General features: G+C 41.0%; 1 protein-coding gene across 1 annotated transcript in view; it reads right to left on the bottom strand.

The window, feature by feature from the left end:
* Window positions 1-14,817, bottom strand: part of C3 (complement C3) — a 48,047-nt gene extending 33,230 nt beyond the window's left edge. Inside the window, exons 1-11 of the mRNA XM_063449638.1 lie at window positions 14,709-14,817; window positions 12,044-12,236; window positions 11,166-11,328; window positions 9,886-9,956; window positions 7,532-7,626; window positions 7,139-7,221; window positions 6,485-6,572; window positions 5,841-5,943; window positions 5,427-5,547; window positions 4,665-4,780; window positions 3,966-4,112 (exon numbers count right to left, since the gene is read on the bottom strand). Of these exons, the coding sequence (XP_063305708.1) occupies window positions 3,966-4,112; window positions 4,665-4,780; window positions 5,427-5,547; window positions 5,841-5,943; window positions 6,485-6,572; window positions 7,139-7,221; window positions 7,532-7,626; window positions 9,886-9,956; window positions 11,166-11,328; window positions 12,044-12,236; window positions 14,709-14,773 (1,245 nt within the window). The 5' untranslated portion in view covers window positions 14,774-14,817. The remainder of the gene's footprint in view (window positions 1-3,965; window positions 4,113-4,664; window positions 4,781-5,426; window positions 5,548-5,840; window positions 5,944-6,484; window positions 6,573-7,138; window positions 7,222-7,531; window positions 7,627-9,885; window positions 9,957-11,165; window positions 11,329-12,043; window positions 12,237-14,708) is intronic.
* Between the last annotated feature and the right edge of the window lie 1,189 nt (window positions 14,818-16,006).

Raw genomic sequence — 16,006 nt, 5'->3', positions numbered from 1 at the left:
AGTGCAGGCTGAGAATCTCTGAGCCTGTGCTCTGACTCACTAACTGAGCATCGGAACCACGAGGGAGAGGATATGATCTGACTGCACCTACTGCTGGTGCGCACCAATGGACCACCAGGGAATCGTTTAAATTAAATATGCTGGTGTCCTAAACTTGTGAGCTGTGTTGGCCGCCGGGCACCTCTGTTGTCATGGCGCCCTACGTGACCCCACAGCTTGCACACCTCAAAGGCTAGCCCTGCTGACAGACACACTGGCACTCACTCTCAATAACACACACACACAAACCCTGACAGACACACACTCACTGACAGGCAGACACATACACACACACACACAGACAGGCAGATACACACATTCACTGACAGACAAACACTTACTTGACAGACACACTCGCTGACACACACACTTACTGACAGACACACTCGCTGACCATCTTAAGATGGCAGTGCCATTTTAACAACATTATGGGCCCCCGGGCAAAGCAGTGCACTGGGACCCTGCCTACACAACTTACAGGAATAAAAACGTAAATCATAGATACAACGAAGATTATATTTATAAGTACCTCCAACAAATGTAATGCATACATACAATATATACACACAGATTGCTGAATACAGTCACAGACTGCTGAATACAGTCACACACCGACTGCTGAATACACGCATACAGACTGATGAATAGACACACACACACACAGGCTGCTGACTACACACACATACAGACCGCTGACTACACACACAGACAGACTGCTAAGTACACATAGAGAGTGCTGAATACATACATACAGTCCGCTGAATACAAACACACACAGACTGCCGAATACATACACAGTTCGCTGAATACACACACAGACTGCTGAACACACACAGGTCAGCCTCCCCTGCAGCCCTGGGTCCTAGCTACCTCTCTCCCCGATTGAAGGGAGATCTCCCTCACCGGCCCAAGGGGGCCCACAGCCAGAAAACAGGGCCACCTCTCCATTGGCCGGCAGAGGAGATCAAAGCATCTCCCCTGTCGGCCGAGCATGCTGGGATGCCTGTAGGGCCCACGGGCAACTGCCCAGCGTGCCCATACGGAAAGATGGCACTGACAGACACACACACTCACTTCCAGACACACTCACTTCCGGACACACACACTTCCGGACACACACACTCACTTCCAGACACACACAAACACTTCCAGACACAAACACACTTCCAGACAGACACACAGACTCACTTCCAGACACACACACTCCCTTCCTGACACACACGCACACACTTCCAGACACACACACTCCCTTCCTGACACACACGCACACACTTCCAGACACACACATTCACTTCCAGACACACACACATTCACTTCCAGACACACACACACACTTACTGACACACACACACACTCACTGACAGATACACACACACACACTTACTTTCAGACACACACTCACAAATTAATTGTATTCCTTGTTGCTCCTACCTTTAGGAGTCCTCTGGGTCCTCTCCCCGGGGCCCAGTGACTTTCATGATCTTCCTGCTCCTCTCTGCTCCCTCGCACTGTTTAGTGATCCGAGGCCGGAATGACGTCATATTCCGGCTCCCGGCATCACCAGAAAGGGCGTGCGAGGGAGTAGGAAGATCAGCAGCAGAGGCAATGCTCCCTCGCCGCCGCCTGCCTCCTTCCTCAGCTGGCCAGTATATTGCTGCAGAGTAGATACCTGCCACCTGGGAAAAGCAGGTGCCTACTCTAACTTGCTACCGGGGCGCCCTAGGTGGCCAGCTGGCCACCTGCTGGGCTCTCTGTTCCAGGCTATCAGCCTGTTCCATGCGGCGCCCTCCACCTACTGGCGCATGGGCGTGGTGCACTAAGTGCACCCGCCCAGGACCTGCCCTGCAGCAGCCATTTTTCAAATGATTTAGGGCGACCTGGGGGGCAATTGCCTCCCTGCACCCCGCCCAGCCCGCCTCTGCCTTTGAGCCTCACATCCAGTATGTTGCCAAATCCTGTAGATTCCATCTTAAAAACATAGCATGTATCCACCCCTTACTTACACAAGATGCTACCAAGGACCTTGTCCATGCTCTAGTAATTTCACGCATGGATTATTGTAACCCTCTCCTAATTGGTCGTCCCAAAAGTCGCATTGCCCCACTACAGTCTGTAATGAGTTCTGCCGCCAGACTGATTTTCCTCTCTAGTCAGTCCTCTCACACCTCACCCCTCTGTCATTCCTTACATTGGCTTCCTGTATCCTGTAGAGGTCAATTCAAAGTGCTAACCCATACCTACAAAGCACTGAACAATTCTAGCCCCTCTTATATCTCTTCACAGATCCATAGGTAGGCTCCTTCTCGGTCTTTCCGCTCTGCCCGTGACCTTCTCCTGTTCGTTGCTTGCACCCGTACGGCCAACTCACGCTTGCAGGACTTCTCGCGGGCGGCTCCCTTCCTAAGGAATAGCCTGCCTAACGCCATTAGACTCACCCCTAGTCTTCAATAATTTAAGAACTGTCTTAAAAACGCATCTCTTTAGGAAAGCTTATGGCCTCCCAGAGTAACCTCTACCTTACATACCTCTCTCTTGCTCTCTCCTAAAGGGCAGCACTCAACTCTCTCCTCTAGCTCTGCTTCACTCCCACCTTATTTGATTGCTATTTCCTGTCCTAATGTGTTTTACACCCCACCTCCTATAGACTGTAAGCTCGCTTGAGCAGGGTCCTCTTCAACCTATCGTTCCTGTAAGTTTTCTTGTAATTGTCCTATTTATAATTAAATCCCCCCTCTTATAATTTTGTAAAGCGCTACGGAATCTGTTGGTGCTATATAAATGGCAATAATAATAATAATATAAAATCAATTTACATCTGCAGTCTGAACCATGTAATGGACAGGGCTATTTTGAATAATTTAATTGTAGAAATGTTCCCACTCCTTGATCTGATCCGCACTATTTTCCCATGATTTCCCCATGTTCTACAACTTATTGATTTTGATAGGGCACCGTATTGTGTATTAATGACAATAGATATTCTATCTTAATTGCAGTAATCAGTGTTCCTACAGTAAACAATGTATTGCATGTATTGCCTGCAGCTTGATAAATATCATAGATTACCAAAAATAGTAGTCTACTGTTGGTTCCTGACCGTACACCCATAAATCTTGATTCCACTTGACAGATACTAAAGTAGGTCTTGGCCTCGGCCAGAATACGGAAAGCTTTAATTCATCTTCATATAGATTTATTAATGGGCAAACATCAGCATTTATTACATTGGCATACAGTATTCTAAAAACAGAAAGTGCAAAACATCTAATACATAGCATGCTATATTCTTACAGGGATTCTCCAGTGCCAGGAAAACAAACCCGTTTTCCTGGCATTGTAGAATCCTGGAGTGCCCCCCTCCCTCGTGCCCCCCCATTCCATGTCGCTGCCCCCCTCCCTCGTGCTCCCTCCCTTCAGCCCCCTTCAGCCACTTACCTGAATCCAGCGCCAATGTCCCTCGGCGCTAGGTCAGGCTCCGCTCGCGCTCCTCCCCCTCCAACATCCGCCACGCATGCATTAGACCCCCACCTCCCCGAAAAGCATTATTTAATGCTTTCCTATGGGGATTCTGGTGACACTGGAGGTCCTCATGCACAGCGTGAGGACGGCCAGCGTCGTTTAGACGACCAAGAAGCCTAAGAAGTCTAAGAAGCCAGAAGTTCCTCTAGTGGTTGTCTGGTTGATAGCCACTAGAGGAGAACTTAACCCTAGCTGGTAATTATTGCAGTTTATAAAAACTGCAATAATTACACTTGCAGGGTTAAGGGTGATTGGAGTTGGCACCCAGACCACTTTAATGGGCTGATGTGGTCTGGGTGCCTACAGTGTCCCTTTAACACAGAGCATGCAGAGGTCCTGAAATGTAAGTCATTAGTCTATAAGATGTAGAATTGTTAGCACAAACAGAGAATTCAGATGTGACTCACAGTTATTGGCAGAGAGTTTATTCCAGCTGGGGTGTTAAGCGTCAGTCTAGTAGTTCCATCACTCTGTGTTGTTCCCTGAACTTTACCCGGTTCCGCAATCACTTGGATGCGATTCGCAGGAGAACCATCAGGATTCGTGACAAACACCTGTGTATTAAATGATCAAATTAAATAAATGGAAGAAAGCGACCAAAAGAGTGCCCTGGCCAAGAGATCATTCAGCAGGGCCACAATTTGGCAAAGTAAAGGCACTGGGAGACCAAGAGATTCTAAAATGTCAGAGCAGAGTGGAAATAGAAAGAAAGCTGTCCCTTCTAGCATCACTCTCAGTAGATAAGCGCTATGTGAGATGTCTGTCTCTAGAGTAGGAATGTAGATGAGAACATTTTAAGAACTACATCCCAAAAGTGAAACTATATCTTGCAGGTTCCACAAAACATAAACTGTGATTGGGGGTTGGGTTCTGGCTCGAATTTATCACTACATTCTTATTCTTCCACCAATCCTCTACAACAAGGTAACAGATCTATATTCAATACAAACAAACAAATTGTACAAATTGTAACTAGAATGCAAAGAACCATTTAACCCCTTAAGGACACAACTTCAGAAATAAAAGGGAATCATGACGGAATATTTCCGTCATGTGTAGCAAGGTCCATAGGATTAAACAATGTAGACAAGGAGAGAATCACATACCATGAGGTCAAAAGGCATGCCAGGCTTAAAATATTTGGATGTTTTGGTGAAAAGGACTTTAAACGGAGAGATCACCATATGAATATTATCCAGTTCAGCTTCCACCAAATCGCTACCTGCAAATTGAAAGGAAAAGAGAGAGACGGACATTATGCACAGACAGAAGGGCGGGTACGGGGGACTCAGCAGTGGATTTAAAAAAAAAAATCTGTTTATTAGGATATAGGCCTAGAACTTTGCCATTATAATAATGCGCCAACTCTGTATGCTTGGTAATATATAAAAAATTAAAAAAATACCAGTGTCAAAAATGTGCCAAATATCTAAAAGTAATACTATAGCAAACATAAGGATGTCAGACGATTAACAAATCTATGATTCCTATTTTGTTTACATATTTTGTCATTGATGACCTCTATAAGTAAATTTAGATTACTTGGTCACTCTATATTTGTCCGCCATCTTCTACAAAAAATATTGCAACAATACCTCTTTCTGTTCTCATTTATAAAACCCACTAAGTCTTCTTTACATGTTTACAAAGGTGGACTTTATTATGATATATTATCATTTTATTAGAGTTTACCTTTAGGCATTTAATCCTTCGCCATGGGACTACTAAGGTCTCCCATTGTTATTTTAGTTTATTATTACAGTATGTCATGTCCAGATCATGATAATTTGCCCCAAAATGAATAGAGACAGACCCCGAGTCTGAATAGTCTACAGGAAGTCATGCCAGCAGGGGGCACCTTTACCTACCTGAAGACGTGATGACTGTAACGGTCACGTACAAGGTGAACTCCAACAAGTCCTCTGGTTTTTGGACGTACTGGATAAGGTCTTTTCTTTCCAGTTCACATTCCCCTTCACCATTTTCAATCTAAAAGGCACAAGATAAGTAGGGAAGTGAGGAGCATGTAAGGATGTTTAGAAAAGGAATGTGGTGGTGAGTGAAGATATAGAAGTGGAGGAATAGCAGTAGGACGTTTGGACAAGTTAGAGGGAACAGCCTTGGTGGGCAAGTGATCGAAGAGCCCACTCTCTTATTTATAGCCTTCTACAGCTCACTCAGCCAGCCAGGATCATCAGGGAGCCAAGCTACAGAAAAGCAAAATTAAGAAAATTGAAGTAAAATAAACAGCAAGGAGTAAAAATACGGAGAGAATATAATACCGAGACTCTGCGCAGAGTTTTTGTCATTCCTTTCTTCACACCGCCTTTCTTCAATCCAAACAACACAAAGGCCTTGCCCTCCACAGGCTTCCCATAGAGGAAACTATGGAAATAAAAGGCACATTGCATACAATGTAAGAATACTAACAACCAAATGCACTAGAACAAGTTTTTCCTATTCATATTAGCTGAGAATCTTGATGGATCCACCAGTGGATTTACGATGAAGTGTATCATTTTTTTTAATAGTAAATGAGCACATGTGATAAAAACAAGTTTGTAAAAACATGCATTTATGAAATTCATGCAATAAAACATTACCCAGAACCCTCTCCCATGTGAATTTTAGGACATTCCATCACCTATGTCAAAGCCATTTCTTTAAAAAAAAGTTTTACAAACAGACCCAGTAACCCCAACAATCTAAGTTTTGTGATTTCTACAATCTTGCCAATGTATTTCTATTGTTTATACTGTACTATGGCCCTATCCTGCTACACAGCTCAGAACTCTCTCTTATCTGCACCATCTGCCTCACATTGTGCTTTTCCCCTTCAAATTGCACAGCTGTCAAGTCATTATGTATCAGCTTGTTTCCGACACTTGTTTTATTATCTGTATTTAATAACATATCCAATACTCACTTAGCTTTAATGTCTAGGTAAAATTTATCATCATCTATATAGAAATAGTTCTGTGATGGTAACAAGGAAACTTCAAAACTGGGAATAACTGAAAGAGGAAAACAAACAAACTGTGATCAGAAAATGAAAGAATGCACATTACAGAGACAAGATCGATTTACTGTCTAAAGTGAAATTTCTAGAAAATTAAGAATTGCAAAATTCAGGCAGATAAGGAAAGAAGAACTTCTAAGTCACTGTTAGGGAATAAACACCAATATCTAAAGTGTCACCCTGTGCTGGGAGGGACAGACTCCATGTCCCATAGCTTCCTTCTGTCTGTGTCACCCAGTGCTGGGAGGGACAGACTCCATGTCCCATAGCTCCCTCCTGTCTGTGTCACCATGTGCTGGGAGTGACAGACTCCATGTCCCATAGCTACCTCCTGTCTGTGTCACCCTGTGCTGGGAGGGACAGACTCCATGTTCCATAGCTCTCTCCTGTCTGTGTCACCCTGTGCTGGGAGGAACAGACTATATGTCCCATATCTCCCTTCTGTCTCTGTCACCCTGTGCTGGGAGGGACAGACTCCATGTCCCATAGTTTCCTCTTGTCTGAAAAATCTTGAGCATGTATTACTGTTTTAAGGAAGTCCCCTGAATGAGAATCGCTTACCGTATTCCTTCACCTCAAAGTTTGTGGTGAAATTCTGTTCAGGTGAGTCTTCATACTTTGCAGAAATGCTCCAAACCCCCAAACTACATTTAAGATAAATAAAATGCAGGGTTATATAATAAAGTAGTGTTACAGATGTACATGAATGCATCGTGTAATGGCTTCAAAACATGTATTCATTTATTATAATATTAACATATGGGTCACATCCGAGGGTGTAGAGTCAAGGGGAATGGAAATGCGATTTATCACTATATTTTCTTTTAAGAACATTTGAATACATGTACTGTTTAGTTCACGAATAATGAAATCTGTTTTGTTAGTGATGCATCGTTTAAGAGAGAGACAGTGTTTGTGTGATTGCATGTGCTTGTGTGTTCGTGCAATTCTCACCTCACGAGTTCAGGCATTTTGTGTACCTGGGAGATAATACCCGATTTGCTCTCTTGACGTATAGTGTCTCTCTTTACAATGATCCCCTCTGGGGTCTGTGAATGGGAAAGAAAATCCATATAATATGTAGTACAACAAGTACTAAAACCATAGGGAAACAGACTACATGTTACCCTAGACAAGTGATGCAAGTAACTGTCTTCTCTGGACCCGGTTCACAATTCTATTATATTTTCAATAGTTAATGATGAATAAATATTTTCTGCATATTTATGGCGTTGACAGACGTTTCACCCAGAGGAAATGAAAATAAATATTGAGTTTAGAGTCTGCAGAAGCTCTATTAAATAAAAACAGATAGGCGCCGGGCGGGATAGTTTATATTATTGTGCAATACTCGTAAAATAAATAAAAACAATAAATACAAAATTTTGATTTTTTTTCTGACTATTACGCAAAAAGATAACTAAGCTCTGTGTCTTTATCAAGTTTTATGAATTTCGTGCACTTTGTTGCGAAAGTACAGTTTTCACTTATTTATCTAATATTGTCTTTAAATGGTATATTGTTTCACTTTAACAGATGTCTTAAATAATACTAAAGTATTTAACCAGGAAAGGTACATTCAGATTGCTCTGGTTCGCAAGTACGTCCTGGAGATGGTACTTTTTCCCAACATCCATGGAATGTTACTGCAGCAAATCAGTAAACTTCAAAGCAAGCGGTGAAGCCATCGTTACCAATCAGACAGATACTGTACTGTTTAAAGGAATTGGTCATCTAAAAAAAAAATTCTAACAATTCATCACGAATTTCATCATGGATTTTATTTGATTTAATTCCAGAAAAAGTTGCAGTTCTGGCCAATCAAGATTCCAAAAAAAATACCAAGATTTTCAAAAATCTCAACAAATTCACTAACAGCAGATAGGATAAACATCACAGGGCACAATGCTAAGGGCTTTGTGTTTTCCTTTATTATAGGGCATATGGTTTTCAAAAAATAATTAGTTACGTATAAATAGAGAGTTTGGGAATCTTCAGAATAACAGGAAAAGGATAACAATATCCCTACACATTCTCTCTAACTGTGTATCTTTGACTTCTGTAAAACAGAATTTATCAATATGATTACTGGAAGAGAATTAAATCATTCATAAATTCTAAAATGAAACAATTTATATTTGCTTGAGATATTGGGAATTAACCACTAGAGGGCAGCATTAGGAACGTAAAAAACTCAGTATCAGCAAAAACTGTGTTCTTTAACACACTGCAAATTTGTTCGAAAATAAAAATAAAAAAATAGGTCCCAATTTAATTTAAAATTTAAATAAATGTATTGGCTATAGATGAAAAATCTCTGCCATTTTTTTTCTTCCATTTTCCATTTCTCAATTTGATTGGTAATGAATGTTAATGAATAAATAGGTTGATTTGCTTGATAATGAATATATTGGAATTTCAGATGAACAGAATAAAAATGAAATGCACCGAATTAATTAAAACACTAACAATCACATTAAAGGACCACTCTAGGCACCCAGACCACTTCAGCTTAATGAAGTGGTCTGGGTGCCAGGTCCAGCTAGGGTTAACTAATTGTTTTATAAACAAAGCAGTTTCAGAGAAACTGCTATGTTTATCAATTAGTTAAGCCTTCCCCCTAATCCTCTAGTGGCTGTCTCACTGACAGCCACTAGAGGCGCTTGCGTGATTCTCACTGTGAAAATCACAGTGAGAGCACGCAAGCGTCCATAGGAAAGCATTATGAATGCTTTCCTATGTGACCGGCTGAATGCGCGCGCAGCTCTTGCCGCGCGTGCGCATTCAGCCGACGGGGAGGAACGGAGGCGGAGAGGAGGAGGAGAGCTCCCCGCCCAGCGCTGGAAAAAGGTAAGTTTTAACCCTTTTCCCCTTTCCAGAGCCGGGCGGGATGGGGTCCCTGAGGGTGGGGGCACCCTCAGGGCACTCTAGTGCCAGGAAAACGAGTATGCTTTCCTGGCACTAGAGTGGTCCTTTAATGTCAGATTTGGGGGCAGAAATTGCTAAATGAATTTACCCAAAGAGATTTGTTTATTAAACAGTGAGTTGTCCTCATCTCATAACCAGTCAATATTCAAGGTATACTTAACTATTTTGATCAAAATGTCTACAAATGTGAACAATCATTTTGGTTTAGACGAAGAAGATGACAAAGAAAGGTGGACCTTACAGACAGATGGCATAAGTGGAGATCTATCTAAATTAGTTGTTCTCCTTATTTTTCAAATTGTGACTTTTTCTTTTCAATAGCACCATCACAAAAATGTCACTCGCATTGAGCGTTTACGATTTTTATGACTGTGTCTTACCAGAAACTCGATGACTACTGCCTTAGACAATGGTTGCAAAAAGTTGTTCATGCTAAATATACGATACATAACTAAAAAGAGAAAGAAAGAAATAGAGAGAAAAAAAGTTACAATGTAATGGTTAGTATGCGTTGGAATAATATATTAACTAAGATGATTTCAACTATAACCAGAATTAAATGTAATAGCAGGTCTTATATTATGGTACTTATCTTAATTTTATAAATGGTGTGCATTTAGCTTTCTTTTAACCTGCAATTCCACATTTATCCACTAGGACAGAACACTCAGTTGAAATGCGGTTTTATTTCTATGTGCACTCTCTGGATGGACAAAATTCAGTGAAAATGACCTTATGATAGGAAAATATCATCAGCATTCGGTCTCCTCAAGCAAATCTCCAGCAATCGCCTTGTCCAGATTAAAATCTGCCTTTTCCACGAAGCACACATTTTAAACTGATTAAGGACCAACTGCATCCAGGAGGATGCGTGTTCATATATTATCATTTACTTTTATAGAAAGGACAATAACGTTTAAGCATTGTTTTGCCTGCTGTCAGTGCTAACAGTCAGCAATGAGAGATCATAGATCAATGTCTGAATCCCACAAGTTTACTGCCCTTTACATTATAAAATCCCCCACCTGCTGACCATGGGTGGGGGTAGGAGGATATAACGCTGTTTCCCTTATGTTTATTTTATTACATAGCCCCCACTTACTGGCTGCGGGGAGATGATGGGGCATTTTTAATGACTTGTAGCATTTACTGCCCAGTGGATAGTTTTAAAGATTTTATAGATATACCTGTATCATGTCTTATTGACCCCTATAGACTTCTTATCTTGCTTTATTTTAACATATTAATGTGGCAGCTGGGTAGCAATGGGCTGAACATTAGCTAGGGGGCAAAACATTTAGATTTTTTTAATTGGGCTTGTATTTGACGCATTCAGTCCAGATTTCAGATGTTTTGTGACATTCAGTCTTGCTGAAATTTGGACCAAATTCAGGTGCATTCGGGAACTGAATTACACATTTTTAAATTGGGTGAACAATGTCCGTATTTGGCGGATGTTAGTGAATATCCCCATCTGCTGTGTTTATTTTAAAAGTTCCTTTTAACAAGTATTAGAGGTCCCTTTTTATGAAACTAGTCGTAATATGCAGAAATGGATAAAGTGTTTTAGGGCTAACTTTTTTCCTGCTTCCCCCAAATGCCCCTTAAATGTCACATGTGGACTTCATACCAGGACTTCAAGTAGATTTCTGTAGGTTACCTGAAGATCCTGGGGTGTAGATTGTTTTATCAGTCTGAAGGAAAATGTATCCACTCTGGAATACCAGAAGGACAACTTTCTCAATCGTACACAGGGGAGACTTCACGTTGACGTAGACAAACTGCTTTTTCTTTGGGTCTTTCAGCAAATCCTTGGAAGGAACCTGCATAAAAAGAGAAACATCAACTTATGGAGAAGATTGACAAACCAAACAAACTAAAATAAGAGTAAATGTTGAAATCCCATTATAATTGCATGCTGATATAAGAAATGAATATTAATGCACCAAACAAACCTAAACAGTCATCATTACAACATATGTACACAAGTTATTTCAGAAACTGTCAACATTGATCTTCAAAACCCACCAAGTTTCATGTAGTCCTAATGGAAATCTTAAGGCTGGGGGTTTAAGATGACTATTAGCTTGGTGCCTTTTGTTCACTTCCAGAGTGGTTTACTCTCAGACTAGCATAGGTTATAAAGCAATTCAACAATAAATGTGTCCTCAGCCTCTATTTATCAAGACAATGGAAGAATGGGACTGCAGGATCCCTGAGAAGCTAAATAACTTCTAAATTATGTTGTATCCATAGAGTGCTGCACGATTATGCTTTACTTAGAAGAAGTTGTGATGGACCTCAACAGTAAATCAGGGCCCTCAATGGAACCACTGGAGATTCCAAAGAGACTTATAGCCAAGATCTGTTGAGAGCTGGTCATACTGTAACAATATCAGTAAGATCACTGGCAAAAACTTGAGACTTATTGTATAAGCATGTCATAAAAAGGTCCAGACAGAACCCCTGCTATGTCCCGCTCTTGTCCCCATCTTGGTCTTTCCATTGACAGCAGTCACTCTCTCCCTATCTCCTTACCGTCATTTTCACTACCCCGAGGTAATTGTTGGCGCTATTCACAGGAACCTTGGCTTTAGCAAGGGAGAATTTTTTTTGAGGAAAGTCTTGGATCTCAACATCGGCGTCAAATTGTGAGCTTTGTCCTTGTCCATCTATGATGATGGTCTCCTCACTCTCCACACGGAGCAAATTGGGCAGGATCAGAGCACATCTGTCAAGAAATATGTCCATTAATGTTAATATAAAGAGAGATACAGATAAAATTATGAATACTTCTCTGGGGAAAAAAACAGTCACCAAAACAGTGTTTGAATCTAAAGCTATTCCTGTATTAAAAGGGCAGCAATTTAGAATGTAGCTATACTAAAGAGACAAGCTCAGCAGCCACTGGGTGACAGTAAGGAGCAGGCATTATGGTTGTATCAAGTAGCCAAATTTAGACAACACTAGTTTTGGTAGTAAGGGGTTATATTTTGAAGGCTTAATCTGCAAAATAATATGATTTAGTTTAAATAGTTGATAGCATGGAGGAAACAGAAAACATAATGAAGTGGAACACTAAAGTTAAGATTCTAAGTGATAGATTGTATTTGAAGCATAATGCAAGTATAGTGAGACATGGGTCCGGGGGGCAACAGAGTGCAGGGACAGGTAAGTATATTAGTTACTTTAATCCAGGGGTCCTCAAACTCCAGCCCCCCAGATGTTGCTGAACTACAACTCCCATGATTCTTTGAACTACATAGATAGCCAGAGAATCATGGGAGTTGTAGTTCAGCAACATCTGGGGGGCCGGAGTTTGAGGACCCCTGCTTAAGCTGTCCGTCATGGCCCCATCATCTTCCTCTAATCCTTTTCAGCTTTATTTGCCAGGAGCCGTGTCAGTGCTGTACCCTCGCGCATGCACGAGAGTACAACACACGTCAATGGTGGATTCTGCGAGACCATGGGAGACTCCATAGATCAATATCTGAATCCCACAACCGTCACTTGTGACAGCTGCTGGGATTTGACAAAAGTTGACAGCGAAGTCCCGTTTTTTTGTCACCTTCAGCCTTGTCCAGGCTTGTCCCTATTTTGTATAATGGTATTTTTGGATTGGATTAGAATTTCACTGAAATTCTAGCGTACCCTTAAACAGCATTTTATAAAGAATATATCTTTATGATATCGTGACAAACGACAGATACACGTTAATTAAAAAATATATATATAAGCAACTGCTCCTTAACAAAAAATGTGGCATAAAAAAAAAGTAAGTGAAATGCGGTCAAAAAGGTAAATCATCAAATACAGTAAGTAGACTTCTTTACATAACTGAACAAAGCAGGATTTGATCTAGAAAGGACAGTGCGATAAGCAGCTGAGAGAAAATTCAAAAAATCTATTTTTAGCAAATTGACACTGTCAGGGTTGCGATTTCAAATGCGAATTGCAAGTTTTGGAACAAATCGTCTAAAATGTTAAATTCACTTAGAATTTTCTAAATATTTCACACTTTATTGAATAACCCTGGCTGAATTAACTTTCACGCTATCCAAGTGTAAATTGCCATCAACTAAAAGTGAAGTTAGCTTTAGGTTGCAAAAGCCATAACCAGAAGATTTTCACGCCAGCTATTCTTCCATTCGGCTGTTTTTGTCCTAGAATTTGAATTTTGAATTCCCTGCAATAATCTTGAACGAATCCCAAAAAAATGCATTCTTTAGTGATTTGCTCTGCTAGTCTTTTGTATGGCAACACTATTCACTCTTTAGTTAATAGCTCTGTATAAGTCTACAGGCAAAAAGTTCTAAACCTGCGTGAATTATAAACTAATACGACATGCCCAAAAAGATGTGAAATTCATTATCTGATCCACAGAGTCTTTAACATCATGTTCTGACCCACAGAGCTTGCAATCAAAGGCTACAGTTGCACAGACAGCAGTGATGACTAATTGTATAACTGATTCACAGAGCTTGCAATCTAAGACTACAGCTCAACAGAGAGCAGTGATAAAACAAAATAGATATCGCCCATTGAGCTTGCAGTCTAATCCTATGAAATACAGTAGAGCTAACCCACAGAGCGTACACTCTAAAGCTACAGCTCCACAGACTTAAATAATGACACAGGACAAATCTGACCATAAAACAAGATGGAATTATGGCACATTATAGATCTGACTTACAGAGCTTACAATCCAATGCTGCATGCTTCCAGTGAGACAATGAAACAATATAGTTTTGACCCACAGAGCTTACAGTACAATGCTATAGGCACAATGAGAAATGCCACAGAGTAATTCTGACCCACAGAGCTTACAGTCTAATGCTACAGGCACAAAGAGAAATGATGCCACAGTTATTCTGACCCACAGAGCTTACAGTCCAATGCTACAGGCACAAAGAGAAATGCCACAGAGTAATTCTGACCCACAGAGCTTACAGTCCAATGCTGCAGGCACAAAGAGGAATGCCACAGAGTAATTCTGACCCACAGAGCTTACAGTCTAATGATACAGGCACAAAGAGAAATTATGCCACAGTCATTCTGACCCACAGAGCTTACAGTCCAATGCTACAGCGACAAAGAGAAATGCCACAGAGTAATTCTGACCCACAGAGCTTACAGTCTAATGCTAAGCACTGACAGAAGTGATGTGATTAGTGAATCTTGGTTCCCAATTGAAGATACTCACGGTGGTTGGGCATAGGAGCCTGCAATCAGGGCTAGAAGTGTAAGACACAGCACTGTGCACCCCATGATGCCGTCGGGATGCTCTGCTTACTGTGCTGAATGGGGCTTAATTTATATATTTATCGGAAAGTTCTGGGCGGGTATGAACCTTCAGCAAATAACCCTTCTGTTCAGTGACTGGGAGGAGCTGATGGTATTTCCAAATATCTTCGATTTCCAGTAAACAGCAATTGTGCCACAGCACAGGGGGGCTGGGATCTGTGGCCTTCACACAGCTTCAGGTACACAAACAACGTTCACAGAATACACAGTATAAATCACTGTGTAACAGTACCAAGACATAATATACAGACACAGGTACAGAGTGCATGAATCATCATGCTAAGATAATCGTTTCCTCATAGTCCTTTAAAAAAAGTCCTTGCAACTAATGAACCCAAAAATAATGAATCTAGAGTGAAAGGGCTTTGTATGTGTTTCACAATAATCATTTAGCATGATCTAAGCTGAACATTATGTATTGTAGGTAGCATTGCCAAATGAATGGTTTTTTTTTTGTTTTTTGGTGTTTTTTTAAACCAATAAGCCAATTTAACTGAGGGTCAAAATCTTTTCTGTGGAAGTGACATTATGACTTCTTTTGTTGTTTATTTTTTTTTTTTTTTGCCTGATTTTTTTTTTCAAGAAAATCTGGCAGTGCTAATTGCAGGGAGAAGGGTAGTGTCCCAGAATGCACAATGTTAGATAAACATTATTATTATTATTATTATTATTATTATTATTATTATTGCCATTTATATAGCGCCAACATATTCCGTAGCGCTTTACAATATTTTGAGAGGGGGGATTTAACTATAAATAGGACAATTACAAATAAACTTACAGGAACAATAGGTTGAAGAGGACCCTGCTCAATCGAGCTTACATTCTATAGGAGGTGGGGTGTAAAACACATTAGGACAGGAATTTACAATCAAATAAGGTGGGCTGCCCTTTAGGAGAGGGCAAGAGACAGGTATGTGAGGTAGGGGTTAGTCTTGGAGGCCATAAGCTTTCCTAAAGAGATGGGTTTTAAGGCACTTCTTAAAAGATGGAAGACTAGGGGAGAGTCTGATGGCGGTAGGCAGGCTATTCCATAGGAAGGGAGCCGCCCGCGAGAAGTCCTTCAAGCGCGAGTTGGCCGTACGGGTGCGGACAACGGACAGGAGGTGGTCACGGGCAGAGCGGAGAGACCGAGAAGGGACATACCTATGGATCTGTGAGGAGATATAAGAGGGGCTAGAGTTGTTCAGTGCTTTA

Source organism: Pelobates fuscus, chromosome 3 (genome assembly GCF_036172605.1).
Source record: "Pelobates fuscus isolate aPelFus1 chromosome 3, aPelFus1.pri, whole genome shotgun sequence".
NCBI classification, from domain to species: domain Eukaryota; kingdom Metazoa; phylum Chordata; class Amphibia; order Anura; family Pelobatidae; genus Pelobates; species Pelobates fuscus.
This window is presented reverse-complemented; position numbering and strand designations above follow the sequence as displayed.